The 24,351-nt window shown below is 35.8% G+C and overlaps 2 protein-coding genes across 2 annotated transcripts; both read left to right on the top strand.

Annotated features, from left to right (window-relative positions):
- Positions 1-2,140: 2,140 nt before the first annotated feature.
- On the top strand, positions 2,141-4,138 carry LOC123269716. Its single transcript, XM_044735551.1, has one exon. It carries the CDS (start codon positions 2,141-2,143, stop codon positions 4,136-4,138), a length of 1,998 nt encoding a protein of 665 aa, XP_044591486.1.
- Positions 4,139-4,225: 87 nt separating this feature from the next.
- On the top strand, positions 4,226-4,750 carry LOC123269715 (ATP-dependent DNA helicase PIF6-like). Its single transcript, XM_044735550.1, has one exon. It carries the CDS (start codon positions 4,226-4,228, stop codon positions 4,748-4,750), a length of 525 nt encoding a protein of 174 aa, XP_044591485.1.
- Positions 4,751-24,351: the final 19,601 nt, after the last annotated feature.

Raw genomic sequence — 24,351 nt, 5'->3', positions numbered from 1 at the left:
TAAAACAGATAAATATAACATAAATATTAATGTTGATATTGTTAAATGATTATATTGATTTTAATGGTTAAAATTAAAATGGTAAATTGTGTTTGATGTATCTTCTCTAAAATTTCACAACAATATCGTTAAATTATTATAAAAAAAGGTAGATTTAAGATAATTATTAATAAAATGGATAATAATAAATATATTTTTTTGAGGAGGTTATAATTGAGGATGGTTTTACTTGTATCACTGTAGAGTGTTTTACAAGGGAGGGTGGGGAATTATTGTCTCTCCACTTTTTTCTCCGCAATATAGTCTCTCAACCCCGTCATTATAACTCTCAACCACTTTTTCGTCCCCACTCCCCTGCATGTCGGGATTTTTTCTTACATGCCCGACACACATGTGCTGCGACTGTGGCCGACTTACGCGTTATAATCAGTACCTGCATTTGCATTACGGTCTTAAATAGTATGGAGGTACTTCTATAATGACATTTTACCTCCATAACTATACGGGAAAACCACAGAAAACCCGACCGGTACAGAGGCTGGCAATGAAACGCACATATTCTTAGTTTATAATCATTGAAAAATATTGGTGCGCGCCGGAATCGAACCCTGGTCCCACTCTTTCGAAATGCAGGTACCGAGCCGATTAGGCAATTGCCAACCTTAAATATATTTTTTAATACCACTTAATTTGTGATGAATTTCTTAATAATAACGATTAAAAATATTCATTTTTATATTTATAAGCATAAATAAATTTATTCATTAACTTATCGATGTTAATTTTGGGTAAAATTTATATAATAACATTGTTGTTTATATTCCCAATTAATATGTGATTAATTTCATAATCTTGATCACTAAAATTCATATTTTATAAAAAAAATGGTGCTAAGATAAGAAATAATAATCTGAATTACCAATCTTAATAACTTATAACTTATATAATTTAAAATTCAGAGGCAAGTGTACCACAGAATAGGTATCCTTATGGCTGAACCTCATCAGAATCCTTCTTTTCTTCAGTTGTACTTTCTTGGGGATGATAAACGTGAGAGTGAAATCCGTTGTGGAATTACTCCTGGTGTTAAACCCGAATTAGTTAGCCAACTACAGAAGTCGCTTCATAAAAATAATAAATATATTTTGGATTTCAAGGCCGCTATCGATTCAGTTCCTAAAAACCAAAAAGAGTTCAAAGTTGTAATTAATGCCGATAGAAAACCGCAAGGTCAGCACAAGAGTCGTTTCAATGTTCCTCAAACTAATGAAGTAGCAGTTGTTATTTTTGGTCAGGCTTTCGAAAAAAGAGATATAATTCTTTACAGTATAGACAATAAATTAATACGGATTAGTGAAACGCATCGTGCATACGATGCTCTCCAGTACCCTTTGATGTTTTTCCGTGGAGAGGATGGTTATTACATAAACATACCTAAACGTGACGCAAAGACTAGGTCCCCTCTCAAGAAGACTGTCTCTGCTTCTGAGTTCTACAGTTATAGGTTAATGGAGCGTGTTAGTGAAATATGTCATTTAGTACTCTTTCGTAATCTCTTTAATCAGTTTTTAGTTGACATGTATGCTAAGATTGAAACTGAAAGGCTCAATTGGATTCGTAATAATCAAACAAAACTTAGGAGTGAGGAATATATCCACCTAAAAGACGCTATAGTAAAAAGAGATGGACAGTTTTCAGAACTTGGTAGAATGGTTGTATTGCCGTCTTCGTTCACCGGTGGACCCCGCTACATGCATGAACAAACTCAAGACGCTATGACGTACGTACGGCATTTCGGACGTCCAGATTTATTCATTACATTCACTTACAATCCTAAATGGTCAGAAATTGAAGATTTTTTGAGACAAGGACAAAAATCTTATGATCGACACGATATCATTGCGAGGGTATTTTGTTTGAAAGTTAAGCACATGATGAATCTTCTGACAAAAGGTTGTATCTTTGGCAATGTAAGGTGTAACATGTATACTGTGGAATGGCAGAAGCGTGGACTTCCACATGTTCATATTCTTCTTTGGTTGGAAGAAAAATAAGACCTGACTCTATTGACGAAGTTATAAGAGCTGAATTACCTGACCCCGATCAGGATCAAACACTTCATGAAATTATTAAATCAATAATGATTCATGGCCCGTGTGGAGATTTCAATTTCAGTTCACCTTGCATGCTGGCTGGTGTTTGCACTAAACGATACCCAAGGCCTTTCTTAAAAGAAACTCAAACAGGTGAAGATGGATATCCTAAGTATCGAAGGCGGTCTCCGGAAGACGGTGGAATAGCAATAAAAATTAATGGAAATGATATTGATAATCGATGGGTGGTACCATTTAATCCTGTTTTGTCACGTACTTTCAAAGCTCATATCAATATTGAGTATTGCAATTCAGTTAAATCTATCAGATACATCTGCAAGTACGTAAATAAGGGTTCTGGTCAGGCAGCGTTTACCGTTGAAAATTTAGATGAGGTTTCTAGGTATGAAGCAGGACGATACATAAGCAGTTCTGAAGCAGTCTGGCGTATTTTCGGTTTTCACATTCATGAGAGATATCCTCTTGTTGTTCATCTAGAAAATGGTCAAAGAGTTTATTTCACAGAAGAGAACATTGTTTATAAAATCGCGAATCCAAAGAAAACAACGCTTATAGGTTTTTTCGATCTCTGTAAAGTAGATGGTTTTGCGCGAATTCTTTTGTATAGTGAAGTTCCAGGTTATTACGTTTGGAGAAACAATGAATTTATTAGGAGGAAAAAAGGAAAAGTTGTGACAGGTTTTCCAGAAATTAAAAAAGATCATGTGTTAGGTAGAGTGTATACTGTCTATCCCGGTAATGCTGAATACTACTATTTACGCCTTCTCCTACATGAGATTCGTGGTCCTACTTCATTCAATGATTTAAAAACTGTAGAAGGGGTAGAGCATCCGACTTTTCAAGCAACTTGCAGAGCACTTGGATTATTGGAAGACGATATTAACTGGGATCGTACTTTAGAGGAAGCTTCTATTTTTTATTCTCCTTATAAAATTAGAGAGTTATTCGCGATTATGTTGGTTTTTTGTCAAGTGGGAGATCCGATAAAATTATGGACAAAGTACCGGGAAAGTTTGGCAGAAGATATCAAAAGACAAATGGAAAGAGAGAGTAGAGATGTTGAACTGATCGTTGATATCGTTTACAACCAGTGTCTTATCCTTCTTGAAGATATTGTTACATCAATGTCAGGTAAGTCATTGTTAGAATTTGGGCTTCCAGAACCATTAAGAGAGCAAAGCAACGTTATTAACAACCGTCAGTACATGAATGAATTGGCTTATGATGTTTCTCAGTTGATCGAAGCAGTTTCTGTAGGGGTTTCGAAATTAAATGACGATCAGAAACAAGTTTATGATGAAGTCTTGAACAATATTGATTCTAATTCAGGGAAGTTATTTTTTCTTGATGCTCCTGGTGGAACTGGGAAAACTTTCTTGATCAATCTTCTGCTTGCTAAAATTAGAAGTAGAAAAAATATTGCTGTTGCTGTTGCTTCGTCAGGGATTGCAGCTACGTTAATTGATGGAGGCAAGACGGCGCACTCAGCTTTTAAACTACCTCTCAACTTGAATCATTCCGATAATCCCATTTGTAATATCTCAAAGCAAAGTGACATGGCGCATGTACTCAGAGAAACAAAAATTATAGTGTGGGATGAGTGTACTATGGCCCACAAGAAAGGTGTTGAGGCCTTTAATCAGACACTTCAAGACATTAGAGAGAATAATCGACTTATGGGTGGGTTGACTATTCTTTTAGCTGGTGACTTCAGACAAACTTTACCTGTTGTACCACGAGGGACACGTGCAGATGAAATTAAAGCCTGCCTAAAATCTTCAATTTTATGGCCTAATATAAAAGTCCTATCGTTGAAAGTTAATATGAGGGTATGTCTTCAAAATGACTTGAGAGCGAAAGAGTTTTCAGAATTATTGATTGACATAGGTAACGGAAATCTCCCAGAAGAAGAAGGAAAAATAACCATTCCAAGTAACCTTTGTGAAACTGTGGGAGAGTTGATTACTTTGATTAATAGAATATACCCGAATATTCAACGTGGTGCATTAGATAGTTTATCATAGTTAAAAGAAAGAGCTATTCTGACTCCAACAAATGAATCAGCTGATAGGATTAATACCTTACTGCTAGAACAACAAACAACTGAACATATGAAGTATGAGTCTGTGGATACAGTCATAGAAGTAGAGGAAACTGTTCATTATCCTGTTGAGTTTCTGCATACACTTAACCCGCCAGGCATACCACCTCATATTCTTCATCTAAAGATTGGTACACCGATAATGTTGTTGCGTAACTTGAATCCTCCCAAATTGTGTAATGGCACCAGACTACAGGTAAAAACTCTACGGAAAAATTTAATTGAAGCGACCATTTTTACAGGAAAGTATGAGGGCGAAAATGTATTCATTCCAAGAATACCTTTGATTCCATCAGATTATCATTTTGAATTTAAGCGTTTGCAGTTTCCAGTTAGAGTTTGCTTCGCGATGACTATTAATAAAGCTCAAGGGCAGAGTTTAAAATTAGCTGGTGTAGATTTGCAAAGTGACTGTTTTTCCCATGGTCAATTTTATGTAGCATGTTCAAGAGTAAGTTCCTATGAAGATCTCATCATTCTTCAACCAGAGAAGCGAACGAAAAATGTTGTATATAAAGAAGTTTTAAACATGTAAGTACATTATTTTAGATTTTATATATTTTTAACAATTATTATAAGTAATCATATGATAATAATATGTACTTAAATGTAATAATTGAAAGAAATAAATTAATGTGATAAAAAATAAAAATTTCGTTGATATTTATAAAAATTGCCATACATAAAAAATAAAGAACATCAAAGTGAAATTTACTAAAAAATATAACTCAATGGATTTAAAAAATTAAAAAAAAATTTTTTTTTTTAAATAAAAAGTTTTCAGAATATATCTTTATTTTCATGTTGGTAATTTTTACATGGTTTAGGCCTACTGGGGACTCGCCATGTAAAATAATGGGAACGAATCTCACTACACAGTACCTCATGGGTGATGCGGAAATCTGTATAATGACAGATTTACTGACTAACTGACCCATTGATTGATTGATTGTTAATAATAAAATACTTTTCTCATATATTTAATACTCGCTAACATCGGTCATCACAAACAATCACTTTTCTCTAATTCAAAATTTATATTCATTATCTTTTTTAAATTAATCATTTTGTTTATATTTTTCGTCTCGGTTACACTATAAAATTTTATTGTATGCCCAGCGAAGCGGGCAGGTATGAGCTTGTATATATATATATCCGAACAAAAACAGTTTCACTGTAAAAAATTGCGCCAAGTCCACGTTCATAAAACTCATCTCAATAACATTTGCACTTTACAAAAAAAATTAGGCTCGTTTTAATAATTTTCATTCTCTACAAAAAGATGTGAAATACAAAAAAATACCAAGAAACCGAAATAATGTTGAAAAAATTTTTAAAAAATTTGTTGAAAATTAAAAAATAAAAAAAAAAATTTTTATCGTACTTGGCGCGCGTCATTGAGTACCCCAAATTTTTTCGGAAGAATTTCAACTCAAGAAAAATCGATTTCGCTTGTATATATATAATCATATTATATATTTATATAGATTTCATGAGTCAAGGATACTGAACTCATTGAAAACATTGCTTAGTGTATTAATTATCAGTTTTAGTGAAAAAACCCGCTCTTAAAATTTTTTTAGATCTTTAGTGAGAACAACTGTCAATATGGTGGTGTGTTCAAGAAATCTGAAATTATATAAAATTTTTGGATTCATTTTTTTTCAGCTTCGTCATTAACCTTTAATGAAGAACCTTATGCAATATTAAAGTTTGATATTGCTTCGTTGAATTGTAATTAACACATTTTGATTGGCACTCACACCGCATTTTCCCAATTTAGTCGGCCATATGTTTTATTTTTTAGTAAACACAATTCTCACAATGCAACCGACCCAACGTATGCATGCGTATCGACTTATATGTAGTTTGCATAACTGCGTATGACATGTCAATTTTACCTAACTTTTGTAAAACTTATTATGAAATAACATAGGTTGACTTACTTATAAATTTCTCAGCATTAAAAGGATGTTTATTTATCCTGAAAAAATATGGGGTACTCAATGACGCGCGCCAAGTACGATAAAATTTTTTTTTTTTTATTTTTTAATTTTCGACAAATTTTTTAAAAATTTTTTCAACATTATTTCGGTTTTTTGGTATTTTTTTGTATTTCACATCTTTTTGTAGAGAATGAAAATTATTAAAACGAGCCTAATTTTTTTTGTAAAGTGCAAATGTTATTGAGATGAGTTTTATGAACGTGGACTTGGCACAATTTTTTACAGTGAAACTGTTTTTGTTCGGATTTCAGTATTTTTTGTAATTATAATAAAAATTGACAATTTTAATTTAATACATTTCCGGTGGCAAACTATCCCCTTTAAGCTATAGTTCATGTAAAAGTTATTCTTGCGCCGCCTGGCGTGTGTAATTGCAAGCTGTCAAATATCTTTTTTTCACTGTAGTTTCCCATCTATTATAAGATTAGCATGCATCCTTATATTATTTAGTCTCTGGCCGTCCGCTTTTTACATAAGAAAAAAGGGGAAGACGTCTATTACCTGTAAACCAATGAGTAAGATTACCGGTGACTTAGATCCCGATTACCTAGATTTCCATAACCCAGAATGCGATTACCCAAATTATCAATGACGTAGAATTCCTATGGAGTAGATTACCGATTACCTAGAATCCCGATTACTTAGAATCTGATTGCCTAGAAATTTTATTGGATATAATTCCGATTACACTGAAATCCGATTGCCTATAATTCTGATAACTTACAATCCCTGTGGCATAGATTTCTTATGCCTTGACAAAAAAAAGTTAATTTGAATAGATGGCAGGAGATTATTTTATTCAATTTATATATTATTTTATTTAATATTTGTATTCACTAGCACCTGATAAATATTATTGTGATAAATAATCAACTTTATTTAATTATTTTGACCACTTGTGACTCCGTCGTCCCCTTTCCAATTCGCTGGAAGTTTTTTTTATTCTTTTCTACCCTATAAAAGATTTTTTTTACTCGACGGGCAGAAAGCGTCAACTTTCGGCCCGCTGCGCTAAACGAAGTTGCCCCTTTCTGCCTTCGTCGAGCAAAAAAATAGTATATACTCCACGGGAAGTAACAGAAATCCTCAGACCACATGTTTGTTGACCTCGGCTTCGCCTCGGCCAAATTACATGTGATCTGAGACATTTCTTATTTTACTTCACTAGGTGTGTAATATACTATTTAATTAAATAAAACAAATCGACTCTAACAAATAAATTAATATAATTGTTGAATTATAAATTTTTAGATAATTGATTTTAAAGAACATTTTATTTCTTTAATTAGAATAAAATTGCAAGTGTCAATCAACTATGCCAGTGTCAATAACTGGGTCTTTTACCTTAATTGTGTCAAAAAAATAAAATAAAATTCTTGTTTTCAATGTCTTGCGTAAAGAATTTTTTAACATATCCAGAGAAAATATGTACATATATCCGTAGTATAAATAATATATTTGGAGATTAAGAAAAGAAACTCATGGAATTCATAGGGTACACTATACAGAAGATTTCTAGACCCATAATCGATAAATCAACCCCATGGACACCGAGTAACAGCCCCATAAAAGGCGTTTTTTGACTAAAATTTTACTTTAAAAAATTCCATTCTCGGTGTCCACTGGAGATTAAGAAAGAAAACTCGTGGAAATCACAGAGTACACTATACAAAAGATTTCCAGTTCTATAATCGATCAATCAACCCCATGGATACCGAGTAACAGTCCCATAGAAGGCGTTTTTCGACTTATTTGTCAAAAATTTGTCACTAAAAAATTCAGTCCTTGGTGTCCAATGGAGAGTAAGGAACAAAATTCATGGAAATCATAGAGTAGACTCTACAAAAAATTTCTAGACCTATATTTCATCGATCCATGCCCTGGACACTGAGTAATAGCCCTACAAGAGGCAAAATTCTACCTATTTGACAGGAAGTTGATGTATAAAAATTAATTTCTCGGTGTCCACAAAAAATTAAGAAAGAAAACTTATAAAAATTTTCGAGTAGACTCTATAAAAAATTTCCAGACCCGTAATTGATCGATCAACCCCATGAACACCGAGTATCAGCCCCATCAGTGACGTTTTTTGACTTATTTGTCAGAATTTCGACTTTAAAAAATTCAATTCTCGGTGTTAGGTAAAGTACGAACTAGGTCGCGAGTTAAATAACAGCATTATTTACTATATTTTTTGTTAAAAAACTATTTATTTTACAGAAGCTTTCCTAACTATTTTTGCGGTGTGTGTGTGTGTGTGTGTGTGTGTGTGTGTGTGTGTGTGTGTGTGTATGAACGTAAACCTCTCATAACTTTTAAACGGCTCGACCGATTTAAACGGGATTGATAGCAATCGAAAGAGTTTCATTGCCTCTAGATATTTTATACTATTTAAAGTATTTCGGGCCAATAGATTTTGAGTAATCTCGAAAATAAAATTTTCAGAAAATGTTTTTTTTGAAATAAATTTTAATCTGCTGAATCAATCTTTTCAAAAACTAATCAGCTCTCAAGCTTAAAAAACTGCGTCGATCGCCATCAACGCGATCAAAATCGGTCGATTCGTATGTGAGGTATCGTGAACAAAATATTTGGGAAAAATTGTTTTTTTTTTTTCTTACGTAACTCCGACATTTATTCCTGGATCGTTTTTGATTCAACGAGGAGATTTGTAGAGCTTAAAAAAAATCACTTCAATCGCCGCCAATAACGTCAAAATCGGTTGAATGGTTCGAGAGATATTTAATTTTAAAAAATTAAAAAAATATTTTTTTAACACATCTTTGAAATTTCACGTCCGATTGTTTGGTTAGTGATAAATAATCTTTTTGATCTAGAAAAATTGCATAGAATGCCTTCAATTTTTTTTAAATCGGTTAATTCATTTGTGAGATTTTTATTGGCTTCACCAATCGATTCTAAAAACTGATTGATTCTTAAGCTTGGAAACCCGCGTTGATCGCCTGGACAGCTACAGTTTTTTTTCCGTGTATGAGTCTGAAAAATTTTTACAGGGTCTACACTATGAGCGTGTTCAGCCGAACTTACAAGTAAACTTAATAAGATATGTATAGTGTAGTAGATATATATATATATATATATATATAGCATATATATATATATATATATATATATATATATATATATATATATATATATATATATATATATATATATATATATATATATATATATATGTATAGCCGGGAATGCTTTGACTATACTTAGGCTAACTAAGTTTACTCAGAACAAGCTCTACACTGAGAAAAAAGTATTTTGCTACAAAGGATATTTTTTTAATAATCAAAATACTTGGTATTGTGCTACTAAAAATACGTGGTATTTTGATTATCACAATAAGTATACTGATTATCACAATACCTAGGTATACTGATTATCAGTATACTGATGTTTTTTTTTTTTTTTTTCTTATAGAGGAGGTAAAATACGTTTACGTATGCCAGGACTTGGTGTTGTTGCCAGGACTAGGTGTTGGTGCCTGGGTATGTCGGACTCAGAAGACAATATTATTTTGCAACAATACCGACTAAACATCCTCCTCTCTCGTTTCCCTATAGATGTTACAGGGAAGACTGGATCAGGACCGCGTTAGCATTACTTCAATCCAGTCCATGTTGTGCCTCACGACACCTACTTCTTGTTATTACTGGTTTCTAATCCCTATCTGCGATTTTTTCTTTCAAGAGACGCTGCGCGTAGGCTACTACAGCTGTCCAGTTTTCTTCTTTTTTGATCATGCAGGTTACCAAGCTCTCAGGGGAGAGCGCGGTGCCCATTGTTTCTTCGGTGCAGATTCTATCGTCCTTCCATCGATCACACTCGAGAAACGTGTGCTCGGCGTTGTCAATTTTGTCTGGACAGTATTTGCACGTTGGTGTGCTGTGCAAACCCATCTTGAATAGATAGGCATTGAACTGCCCATGTCCCGTCAGTAGCTGGGTCAGAAAGAAGTCGGTGTCCCCGTGCTTCCGAGAAAGCCAGACGTTGATGTTTGGGATCAGTCGCGCTGTCCATCTGCCTGTCTCTCCCGACGTCCATCGGTCCTGCCACTCTTGCTGCGTTTCCGTTTTTATCCTCGTTCTTGCCTCCTTCATGTTTTCGCCACCGATTTTAGCGTCGTAGAGTCTTGCTCTCTCGAACGCTAATAGGTCGATGGGCGCAGCTCCCGCAATGACCAATACAGCCGCATCGGAAACCGTGCGGTAGGCGCAGGCAACTCTAAGAGCGCCTCGCCGCTGCACTGCTGCCATTTTCCGCCGATAGGTTTTCTGCTTTAATATATCTGCCCATATTTCCGCTCCATAAAGCAGTACCGAATGGACTGCTTCCAGAAGGACTCTCCTATTTTTGGTTCTTGGTCCCATAGTATTCGTCATAATTCTTGCTAGGCTAGACACCATCTTGCTGGCTTTCTGGCATGCACTATCGAGGTGTTCGCGGAAAGATAGTTTCTCGTCTATCATTACCCCCAGATAGCGCAGGGCCCTTGTTGACGTTAGCGTTATTCCTCCCATGTCCACAGCAAATGGTTTTGGGAACCATTTTTGGCGAGTCAGAACGACCATCTCGGTTTTGTGTTTTGCGAGTTTCAGGTGGTGTTTATCGAGCCAAGTCTCGACAGCATCAATGGTTTCCCGAATGAGTAGTTCGGCCTCCTCTACGCTGTCTACTATTATCGTGGCCGCGACGTCGTCTGCAAAGCCCGTTAGCTCCACTTGCTTTGGCAACGGGATTTCCAGAAGCTCGTCGTAGTCCGCGTTCCATAGATCGGGCCCCATTATTGAGCCTTGCGGCACGCCAGCCATTGTGGCGTATTCTTGTGGACCTTCCGTGGTTTCTGCTATCAGCTTTCTCTCGTCAAGGTAGTTGTCGACTAGTGCCAGATTCTCCGGCTCCACGTCAAATCTGTGCTCCAGGGCGTCCAAAATATCTCTCCAATTTGCGCTGTTAAAGGCATTTCTAATGTCTAGCGTGAGGACAAGATACACCTTGCGGGCTTTGAGGCTACCAGTCCATGCTTCTCTCGCTGTCGCTACGACTTTCTGGATCGCGCCGACTGTTGAACGTCCTTTCCGGAAGCCGTGTTGGTTTGTGGCAAAACCTCCAGCACGGTCTATGTCGTTACGAAGTCTCCCTTGTATGAGCTTCTCGAGCAGTTTTCCAGCAATGTCCAGCATACAGAGTGGTCTAAACGACGAAGGTGTTATGGGGGTTCCCTTACCTTTGTCTAAGAGAACCAATCTCTGCCGTTTCCAGACCACGGGAAACGTGCCAGTTGCCAAGCATGCGTTGTAGGTGTTCAGGAGTATGTCTGGGTATTCCAGGGCTACAGTTTTGATCACTGATGCCGGGATGCCATCAGGTCCAGGTGCCTTTCCTGTTTTGAGTGACTTGGCCACGTCTTGTAATTCCTTAGTTGTGAAGGGTGTTACTTCGCTGTTCTTAGTGTAGTGTTTCTTCTCCCGCGGCGGGTGTTTGGGGAAAAGCTCCGCTACGATGCTATCCATTAAGGCTGGAGACTTCGGCGCCTCTGGTGAAACCTTTCCAAGTCGTTTGGCGACAATTTGGTAGGCTTTACCCCAGAGGTCATTGTCGAGATCGTTGCAGATCTCTTTCTACAGTTTCGCTTTACTTGCTTTAATGGCTCGGTTTAGCGTCTTTTTGGCCTGCTTGTACTCTTTTAAATACAAGTCCTGGCTTGGGGAGCGTTTCGTAGCTCTCTTTGCTCGGCGACGTAGCTGATGGCATATTTTGCGAAGTTCTGCTATGTCTGCTGACCACCAGTACGCCGGCCTGTGGAAGCTCTGGTTTTTCAGCCGCGGCATAGAGGCGTCACATGCGGCAGTAATTTCCTTCATCGTGTTTAGCACTGCCTTTTCCGTCTCGCTGCAGGTATTCGGTGTCGGGTTGTTCTGGAGGATAGACCAGCTTCGTGCGAGTGAAGCTTGCAATGCCTCTGGATCAAGCTTCCTGACATTCCACTTTCGCTTAGAAAGGTCGTGTTGTGAAACCGGAGCAAATGCCAATCCAACGCTGAATGTCACAAACTGGTGATCACTGCCACTGTATTCTTCGGATACTGTCCAGTCTTCAATCATGTTGGCAGTCCTTGGAGTCGCCAATGAGATGTCGAGGATGGATTCTTGGTACCCTGGTCTTCTAAAGGTCGTGGTGCTCCCGGTGTTCAGCACTATGAGGTCGTGTCTAGCCACGACGTCAGCGACCTCGTTTCCTCTGGTGTCGGAGAAAGCAGCGCCCCACTCAGCCGATTTAGCGTTGAAGTCTCCGGCTACGATAACTTCGCCGTCGAACTTAGTGACCGCATCTTCTATATTTGCGAGTTTCTGTCGGAACACACTAATCCCTTCGTTAGGTGAGAGATAGACGCTCATGAAGTAGGTTGTCGGGGTTTGAATCCAGACAAAACCTGCTCCACCTCCGCTGATGTTGACGGTAACGTTCTTTGTGTTCACAATCCAAATTGCTGCCGCGCCCGTTTCGTCTGCGAACCATGTTTTACCTTCGATGTTTAGATATTGCTCGCAGATAAAGCAGACGTCAATTTTATCTTCGAAAACACGCTGGCGCAGCAGGTTTTGCGCCAAGGCGCACCTATTCAGGTTGCCTTGTAGTATGCGTGTCATTTCTGACCTTTCGTGGCTTCTGCAAGTGCTTTGCAGAATGCCTTACACGCTCCAGTGCCAGAAATATGGCATAGACTATCCTGGGCATCTTTGTCCGAAGCACAAAGGAAGCATTTTAACTTCTCCGTGCAGTTTACGGCCTTGTGGTTCTCTCCGCCACATTTGTAGCAGCACCTGCTTCTGTCTGGTCCCGCACACTGACGTGTTTGGTGTCTATAACCAAGACATTTAAAACAATGTGTTACTTTTACTACTGGGCGTATACAACAGTTTACCAAACCGATCCGTATACGGGCCTTGTCAAGGGCCTTAATCGCACTGGGCTCGTCTAGTTCGCAGAAGGCTGCCTGATTACCTCGTGGTGTGGGTTTTGTCAAATTTACCCGTTTGACCTCCAGGTTGTCAGTGAATTCACGTTTGAGTGCTTCACGGACTTCGCTCTCGGTAGAGATTTCATCTAAGTCGAGGATCTCGAGATTACTCAAAATCTATTGGCCCGAAATACTTTAAATAGTATAAAATATCTAGAGGCAATGAAACTCTTTCGATTGCTATCAATCCCGTTTAAATCGGTCGAGCCGTTTAAAAGTTATGAGAGGTTTACGTTCATACACACACACACACACACACACACACACACACACACACACACACACACACACCGCAAAAATAGTTAGGAAAGCTTCTGTAAAATAAATAGTTTTTTAACAAAAAATATAGTAAATAATGCTGTTATTTAACTCGCGACCTAGTTCGTACTTTACCTAACACCGAGAATTGAATTTTTTAAAGTCGAAATTCTGACAAATAAGTCAAAAAACGTCACTGATGGGGCTGATACTCGGTGTTCATGGGGTTGATCGATCAATTACGGGTCTGGAAATTTTTTATAGAGTCTACTCGAAAATTTTTATAAGTTTTCTTTCTTAATTTTTTGTGGACACCGAGAAATTAATTTTTATACATCAACTTCCTGTCAAATAGGTAGAATTTTGCCTCTTGTAGGGCTATTACTCAGTGTCCAGGGCATGGATCGATGAAATATAGGTCTAGAAATTTTTTGTAGAGTCTACTCTATGATTTCCATGAATTTTGTTCCTTACTCTCCATTGGACACCAAGGACTGAATTTTTTAGTGACAAATTTTTGACAAATAAGTCGAAAAACGCCTTCTATGGGACTGTTACTCGGTATCCATGGGGTTGATTGATCGATTATAGAACTGGAAATCTTTTGTATAGTGTACTCTGTGATTTCCACGAGTTTTCTTTCTTAATCTCCAGTGGACACCGAGAATGGAATTTTTTAAAGTAAAATTTTAGTCAAAAAACGCCTTTTATGGGGCTGTTACTCGGTGTCCATGGGGTTGATTTATCGATTATGGGTCTAGAAATCTTCTGTATAGTGTACCCTATGAATTCCATGAGTTTCTTTTCTTAATCTCCAAATATATTATTTATACTACGGATATATGTACATATTTTCTCTGGATATGTTAAAAAATTCTTTACGCAAGACATTGAAAACAAGAATTTTATTTTATTTTTTTGACACAATTAAGGTAAAAGACCCAGTTATTGACACTGGCATAGTTGATTGACACTTGCAATTTTATTCTAATTAAAGAAATAAAATGTTCTTTAAAATCAATTATCTAAAAATTTATAATTCAACAATTATATTAATTTATTTGTTAGAGTCGATTTGTTTTATTTAATTAAATAGTATATTACACACCTAGTGAAGTAAAATAAGAAATGTCTCAGATCACATGTAATTTGGCCGAGGCGAAGCCGAGGTCAACAAACATGTGGTCTGAGGATTTCTTATTTACTTCCCGTGGAGTATATAATATTTTTTTGCTCGACGAAGGCAGAAAGGGGCAACTTCGTTTAGCGCAGCGGGCCGAAAGTTGACGCTTTCTGCCCGTCGAGTAAAAAAAATCTTTTATAGGGTAGAAAAGAATAAAAAAAACTTCCAGCGAATTGGAAAGGGGACGACGGAGTCACAAGTGGTCAAAATAATTAAATAAAGTTGATTATTTATCACAATAATATTTATCAGGTGCTAGTGAATACAAATATTAAATAAAATAATATATAAATTGAATAAAATAATCTCCTGCCATCTATTCAAATTAACTTTTTTTTGTCAAGGCATAAGAAATCTATGCCACAGGGATTGTAAGTTATCAGAATTATAGGCAATCGGATTTCAGTGTAATCGGAATTATATCCAATAAAATTTCTAGGCAATCAGATTCTAAGTAATCGGGATTCTAGGTAATCGGTAATCTACTCCATAGGAATTCTACGTCATTGATAATTTGGGTAATCGCATTCTGGGTTATGGAAATCTAGGTAATCGGGATCTAAGTCACCGGATCTAAGTCACCGGTAATCTTACTCATTGGTTTACAGGTAATAGACGTCTTCCCGAAAAAAGTTATAAAATCTAAAAATCTGGGTCGCTATAGTTTGTGCTGATTATTTTTAATAATTTTAAATAGAAATTATAAAGATAATTGATAATAATCAAGTAATACGCGTAATAAAAAGCATGAACTACTATTATAAAATATTATATAGAAAAAAAATCAAAATAAATTTGAAAAAAAATTTGTAACCTCAAAAAACCGTTCTGCTTACGGTATATACACACTCGGTAGTCTGGCTTGAGAACGGAACTTGGCGCCAGACTCTATCGAGTCTGTTGATTTTTTCATTTTTCTATTTTATATCTTTTTGTAAAGAAAAAAAAAATTTTTTTTTTCCTTAATAGTCTTATAAACGTGGACTTGGCGCGATTTTTTTACAGTGAAACTGTTTTTGTTCGGATTATAATTACTATTATTGTTGTTGTTATTATGATTACCAATATTATTTATTGTTATTATGATATTGTTGTTAGTAAATGACATAATGTATCAAACGCATAGTTTATTACTTTCAGTATTATAATTACTATTATTGTTGTTGTTATTATGATTACCAATATTATTTATTGTTATTATGATATTGTTGTTAGTAAATGACACGATGTATCAAACGCATAGTTATGTTACGTATTATCAAGAGATTAAGATTATTTAAAACCCGCTCAATTGAATGACAGTGCCATCTACAGGCAACAACCATGAGATTATAGAATGTACACTATCTTCAATGAAAATTCCCCAGACACTGAACATGTTATGTATTGTTATGCTTCCATCTAGTGGATGTTATTTTTATTTATTGAAAACTTTACTTACTGTAGTTCTTTCGCCCGGGAGTATTAAAATACTCGGTTTCAGTGCGGGAAAGGAATCATTTTAAATAAAAGAATTCTATTTAGACGTTATTTAATTTTGATCAAAATTATTTAGTTGGTTTCAATTTATTATTCAAGTTGACAAAATATTAAAAGCTTCAAAATATAAAATTGAGGTTTACAATGACGTGATCTTAGCAATCTAAACTCTCGGTGAGAAGTGTCGTTACATAGTTTTTCCGAAGAGCTTCAAACTCCGTTCTTCTCCCACCATAACTTCCATACATACTTCCACTCTAAGGAATACATAAGCACACACATTTTCTACTACATTTAAATGATCCTTATATACTAACATGTATTTTCTCTATATCTATATATATTTATTTCAGCCTATCGGCCTGAAAGTTAGACTTCACTAATATACACTTTTAGCAATACAGTCATTATGTTTATTTAACTATTTTTATTAATTTAACAGACCCTTTTAAAATCTATTTATAATAAAATAAACTTATAATTAACTTGAAATTAAATTACAATAAAAATTATAATAAACTATAACATGAAAATATATATATTATATTGTTTATAATATGTTGGATTAATGTTTGAGTTTGACTAATTAATAACTTGAATTAAATATTATTTCTATTATTTTACAATCGGATTTTCTAATAAAATTATAAGTCAATTTAATTATTATCATGTATAAAAGAATAGACATTATCGTTTAATTATAAATTAAATAATAATTATTAATTATAAATTAAATACAAGATAATAATTATTAATTATTTTAACTTAATTTTGCTCAACTTCAATATTATATAAAGTTAGATTTTAATAGTAAATGTTATTTAACAATCTTATTTTTGTTTAGTTACATATGGTTTTTTATTATTCTTTGTTACTTTTAGAACAAGGGTTTATTGAGTTTCACACGTGTCTTTTACGACTTTTCCTCATAGGGTTTTAAATTCCATGTGGCGAGAAATAGTCCTTGAATTACTCAAGTACCTTTTATGGGTTCTGAAAATTCGGTTACAATGTCCTTTTGTACCGAAATATGTTTTTCCCTTATTTTATTTTATTTTCTTTTGTAAATAAAACAGAGCAGTTAACCAAAAGATGTTTATTACAACTGGTAAGTGTAAAAGCATGAAATAAATGATTTGAATATTTACTTCGAATATAAAATTTAACTGATTTTAATCATTTAATATTTACTAATTTGAATATTTCGTTTGAATTCACGCTCTCATAATAGATAGCGCTCTAATAACAGGTAGCGTCACCTGCTGGATCCACTAGGTGCATCATACTGGTTTATCCCAAGAAAGTAGAACTCGAACAACGTTTAGTCTGTTGTGTATTTAGACTGGTTAATAAATATTATGTAAGGAATATCATCGTTTCAAACTTCGCTCAATTAACAAGTAGTGCCACCTACAGGCAACAATCATCAAGAAGTTTGTAGTATCTGTACATTGCTCGAACAGAATTACTCAGATCTTGATAAGCTGACTTCCGAAGAAAGCAAAATCACACAATTCTAGCTCTTTTAGGGCCAGTTTTTCAAATCAAGATAAAATTTTATCCAGGATAAAATTATGATGCCAGTATATTTATATATATGAAATATATAGATATATTTTATCATTAGATAAAATTTTATCCTAGATTGAAAAACTGGCCCTTAAATATTGACTCTAGTTAATAAATACAACTAAATGAAAAGAAAGTATATTTAGAAAAATACGAATGAAAAGTTATTTAATAATTAATTCTAGGGATTTTATATTAAAAAAAATATTTTAACATTTTTTGTTTTTAAAAAAATTTTTAATTCAAAGTTTGTATTTTTCCCGCGGAAATTGAATGTTTATAAAGTTTTAATATAAATCATTTAAAGTATCACTTTTCGTACAATATCTAGCAGCATTGATAAAATTTTATATCAATAAGCCGCGAATACTTTTTAGCTCAGATTGATAAACTAAATGATCAGTTGTAAGCTTTTAATTTCACATATATTTTGAAAAATTTTTTACATTTTTGTAGTTGTGATAGTTGTAAATTTGAATTTAATACTTTAATACTTAATAATTAAAAAACAATATCAATGTTAATAATGATAAACCATATTATCAATTTATTTTTACCATTATAAATATTTTTAGTATTATCCATATTGTCATTGTTAATATTGTCGTTATTATAATTATTATTATTTTCATTATTATTTAGTGTTAATATCATATTGTTGTTAGTAAATATCACAATTCGTAAACTTATAAATAATATTCGTATTATATAAGAAATATCATCGTTTCAAACTTCGCTTAATTAACAAGTAGTGCCACCTACAGGCTACAATCATCAAGACGTTTGTAGTATCTGTACAGTGCTCGAACAGAATTACTCAGATTTTGATCAGCTAACTTTTCCGAAGAAAGCAAAATCAAACAATTCTAGCTCTTTTAAGTATTGACTCTAGGTAATAAATGCAATTGAATTAAAAGACAATATATTTAGAAAAATATATATGGAAAGTTATCTAATAATTAATTCTAGGGATTTTATATTAAAAAAAAATTTTAACATTATTTGTTATTAAAAAAATTTTCAATTCAAAGTTTGTATTTTTCCCGCAAAAATTGAATGTTTATAAAGTTTCAATATAAATCAATGAAAGTATCACTTATCGTACAATATCTAGCAGCATCAATAAAATTTTATATAAATAAGCCGCAAATACTCTTTGGCTTAGATTAAGAAACTTAATTATCAATTGGAACTTTAATTTTACATAAATTTTTGCATTCTTTTGTAATTGAGATAATTGTAAATTCAAATCTAATCCTCAATACTCAATAATTTGAAAACAATAATAAAAATAATAATAATATTAATAATAATAAATATCGTTGTTATTATATTTATCAATTTATCATTAACATTATAATTATTTATCATTTTTTATATTATTATTATTATTATTATGTTATTAAATGCTCAGGGGGGTTGTCCCCGAAGTCTGACTCTCCGAGGGCCCAGCCTGAGCTCCATCCATTACTGCTGGACCACTCCGCACAACAAGGCGGTTAGCGGCCACAGCAGGCCAAAGTCATTTCCCTAAGTAGACGGAGGGAACCTAATATTACAGCCTTCTGCATCCTGACAGCCAAGAACTCAGATTTTGACGTACAAGCTGGAACTTTGGCAAGTGAGGATACAAAAGACTGTTTCATCCCTCCAAGGACGCCAACGATTAGGACGACTAGTTTGACACGGTAACCTGGGTAAAGTTTGCCAATTTCAAATAGGAGATCCTGATATATTTTTTTTTGTGCTCTTCTTTGGCTGAGATGTTATGTTCAGCCGGGGCCGAGAACTCAATGACATAAATGTCACGAGTGGCCTTGTCGAAGAGCACAATATCAGGTTTGTTGTGATCGATCCGCCGGGTTGTTGCAAATGGCATGTTCCAGTAAATTTTGCAACTGTCATTCTCAACAACCTGGGGAATATCTCCTGGTAGATAAGGCAGCACTGGTGTCATATCCATACCGTAGTAATGACGAAGATAGTAGTACAGTACTCTCAGGGCAGCGTTGTGACGCTGGATATATGCACCTCTCGCCAGCACAGGACATGCCGACAAAAGGTGCATGAGCGTCTCCGGGTGTTGTTTACACATCCTACATGACGTGTCCAGAAGCTGCATCTGGAGTACCTTGCTACGGTATTCTAGAGTGTTAATGACACCATCGTGGCAGGCAAATATGAACCCTTCAGTCTCGGACATCAGGCCAGCTGACTTTAAGAAGGAAAAGGTCAGCTGGGTGGACAAGCCATGATCACGCACGTGTTTGAAGTACACGCTGTGCATGGACTTGTCCATCAGTTCGCCTAGGAGTTGTTTTTCCTCGGCGTTCCTGATGACGCTCTTAAATTCTTCCTTTCGGAGTTCCATAAGAGCGTTTATCTCTCCAAGACCAAGGGTTCTTGCTGCATATATAGCTGCCTTATACAAGAACGACCCCTTATGCGCATTTTCATGTTTATGTACGATTTGCATAAGGAAGTCATCCTCGTCTGCAGTGAAATTGACAACCTCGAATGTTAAGCCCAGAACCAAACGATCATGCAGCCGCTCTAAACTCTGCAGACCTCTCCCACCGATGGACCGGGAGAGGTATAATCTGGCGACTGATGAATTGGGGTGCATGCTCCGATTCATATTGATAACCTTACGGGTTTTGATGTCGAGATCTCGTAAATCCTTTCGGGCCCATTTCAGCACACCGAACGCGTTCGCCAGAGCTGCATTGTACGCCGAATGCATTCCACCGTTTCGGGATTGACCCCCAGGCACTTGAGGAGGTATAAAAACAACTCATGAGGAGTTGAGTCAAATGCCTTGCGATAGTCAATCCAGGCCATTGACAGGTTGCGTTGATAGTAGATCGCATCTTGTATGACACATCGATCAACTATCAGGTTCTCTTTGCAACCTGACAGGCCTCTTTTGTTGCCACGCTGTTCATATATCTGTTGCCATGTAGGTCCTATCTCCTGCAAGATACGGTTATTCAAAATTTTTGTAAAAATTTTATAAACCGCATTCAGGCAGGTGATAGGCCTGTAATTCTTTGGGTCAGACAAGTCACCTTTTTTGGGTATCAGTACGGTTCGCCCTTCTACGAGCCAGTCTGGAATCGGTTCGTCAGCTCTAATGTAGGATGTAAATATACGGGCCAAATGGAGGTGGGTAGAAGTAAACTTCTTTCACCAGAAGACATTAATGCCATCTGGTCCCGGGGCAGCCCAATTTCTGCTGCCATCTAGAGCTAAACGAACTTCATTTACACTGACTGCAGGGCTCTCTTCATCAGCATTCTGTCGACGGTGTTTCCGACAAAATGCTTTGAAGTCATGCAGAGCTGGAGTGTTGGCGTTTACGTTTGGTTGATCTCCATACAACTCAGTCCAAAAGGCTTCCACCCGCTCAGGTGCTGGATAATTCCCGGTAACAACAGTCTTTGGTGTCAGAAAGCGTGAAGGGCTAGATCGAAACAACGAATTGTCGACCAGCCGTTTCAGCCTTTTCTCTAGTGACTTTTTGGCAGTCACTAGAGCTCGCAATTTATTAAGCGACTCTTCCTTGATGACAAGAAGAGTACTTTTATTCAATGTGTGATGACGCCACCGAAGTTCAGCAGCAATGCGACGTACTCGGGGCGTGTATGCTCGTTGAGTTGTTTCGAACTCAATCACACATTGGATGCGAGAGACATGTTTCCGGGATCTGTCAATTTTGTCGCCAAGTTGTGCGATGCGCTGTCTCAACCTTGCCTCGATTGAGAGACGATGTCTCTCTCTCGGAAAAGCCGAAACTGCTGCACCATACACAATCTGGTTCACAGCGAGCAGAGTGGAATCCTTCTGGATCTGTGTAAGGAGATCTTCATTGACCGTGTCAAGTTGTTGTTGGGAGTAAGTTATCTTTTTAGATATACTTACTTGCCGTCCTATAAAGGGATTGTTGTTATCCAAGGAGGAACGGCGTCGCTCTTGGTGTAATTTCGCCGGAAAGGAAAGTCTATCAGACTGCCTTCTATCCGGCACAAGCGATCGTCTGTTACGCCGGAGATGAGCGGCATAGTTACGCAGGTGTTTCGGCGTAAAATGTGCTAGCTCCGGATGTATGTCACTCCAAAGAGTGTGCATCCGGGCTATGTAACCGATCATCCCCGGCTTGCTGCGCTGGTAACACGCCAAGAGATCGACTCGCAGTTCCTCCGTCCACTTAAAGTTAGTCCTTAAAGCGCCAGTGTCATCATCATTTATCGGGTCCGGTGTGCTCCTCCCACCTGATTATTATTATTATTATTATTATTATTATTATTATTATTATTATTATTATTATTATTATTATTATTATTATTATTATTATTATTATTATGTTATTAAATGCTCAGGGGGGTTGTCCCCGAAGTCCGACTCTCCGAGGGCCCAGCCTGAGCTCCATCCATTACTGCTGGACCACTCCGCACAACAAGGCGATTAGCGGCCACAGCAGGCCAAAGTCATTTCCCTAAGTAGACGGAGGGAACCTAATATTACAGCCTTCTGCATCCTGACAGCCAAGAACTCAGATTTTGACGTGCAAGCTGGAACTTTGGCAAGTGAGGATACAAAAGACTGTTTCATCCCTCCAAGGACGCCAACGATTAGGACGACTAGTTTGACACGGTAACCTGGGTAAAGTTTGCCAATTTCAAATAGGAGATCCTGATATATTTTTCTTTTGTGCTCTTCTTTGGCTGAGATGTTGTGTTCAGCCGGGGCCGAGAACTCAATGACATAAATGTCACGAGTGGCCTTGTCGAAGAGCACAATATCAGGTTTGTTGTGATCGATGATAAGAGTTCAATTGAACTTAATGTTGATGTTTATTTAGAAATCGGAGAGATGGAGTGAATAGTTACAGCTCTCGGGGAGAAGTGAAGTCACAAAGTCTCAACTCTGACTGCTCAGCTTCACGTTTCCCCACTATGGTTACACGTATACACCTATACTATTGCTAGAACTACCCTTATACATAGTGCGTAATATACTATCTTACATGTACTTATATAAACTTATTTATATATAACACTTATTATTTGCGGCTGCGGCCGGCTTACATATTCATGTACCTGTATTTACCTGGCTTTAAATTCAGCACAGCGACCTAGGGAAACCGCAGAAAACCTGGTCGAGGTACAGACAGTAATAATAATATAATATCAGATCGTTGTTAACAATGATTATCCTTATCATTATTTATTATTATTTAATTAACATATATTCATTAGAATAAATTAACGTGTTATAATTTTAAAAGGCTTTTAAGGTATTATCTGCTCAATAAATTATATCAGATGCGGAATTTACTTTAATATTTGCTAATCATTTCTAAATTCAATTTAATACCATTTACTATTCAATTATTCCAATATGTTGTTGTGAATCCGAAAGGATTTATCACAACGCTCTCTGTATATTAATATAGAATTACATATGAGCAGATAGCTGCAATAAATAATAGCGGGAAAAACCCAGTAAGATTTAAAATATATGTATTTTTATTTGTAATAGAATCAGTAAGAAAAATAAGAATCTCTAAAATATTGTAAACCTTTTCTATTTTAAGTTCTATTGTTAAGTATGGGAATTTTTCTATCATAAATTTTAGGGTATAGACGAATTATAATTACCGAAAATTCCCAAGGCAAGGTTCACGAAACTTTTAGTACAGTCCTTTTAGTCTAGACATGCCGGAAAAAAATTACTATGTTAAAATAAGTTACGTTAAAGGTAATGGTCACTTAGAATAAAATACTGAACGTTTTGGAATATTCTTTACGACTCTGAGAAAACCCAGAGAATCCTTATTTTATTAATTTTTATTGTCATAATCTTTTGAGAAGCTTATTTTCCAAAACGTTCACTAAAAAAGGGATTACTCGAGTAACCAACACTAGGTCATAAAATCCAGACATCCGGGCAGGGTGCAAATTACCTGAGAACGTCAAGGGTCATCGTGACGTCATTACTGCATGGTCCCATTTTTACGAACTTGAGAAGGGATGCTAGCTGAAAACGAGAGTTGTAGAGGCGCGCGCAACTACCCTCACTACCCTCTAGGACTCTCCCACTCCAAAAGCACGAAGATCTCAACCAAGGGAGTCCAAAACCAAGGAACAGGAGGACACTTAAATAAAAAAAAAGCAATACCTTAGCACGCCACGCGAATATTTACTTCTACCAAAATTATTGTCGGTACTTTTATTTTGTAACCTATTGAATAATAAATAATAGATTCGCGCGCAAAGCAAATCTAAATTAAACTAAAATAACCAGAGTGTTTTAAATTTATTAAACGTATATTGTTCGATTTAACCTATTCAAATTTAAACCTATTCTCCCGCTTTTATCAATTTACAGCGAGTTGAACGCCCTACCGCGTTCCCACGGGCGAATTAAAAGAACAAAATAAATTTACTATAGCCAATTTGAGGCTATACAACAATGTAATTAAATTTGTCTAAAACCATTGTGACATTAAATCCATACATACATACACATGTTGTAGCGTCTAAATACTCATTTATTTATGTTATTTAGTTACTTAAAATAAAGTGGATAAATAAATTATTATT

This window comes from Cotesia glomerata, linkage group LG7 (genome assembly GCF_020080835.1).
Source record: "Cotesia glomerata isolate CgM1 linkage group LG7, MPM_Cglom_v2.3, whole genome shotgun sequence".
NCBI lineage: Eukaryota > Metazoa > Arthropoda > Insecta > Hymenoptera > Braconidae > Cotesia > Cotesia glomerata.
The sequence above is the reverse complement of the archived record's forward strand: the minus strand, read 5'-3'. Positions and strand labels throughout refer to the sequence as shown.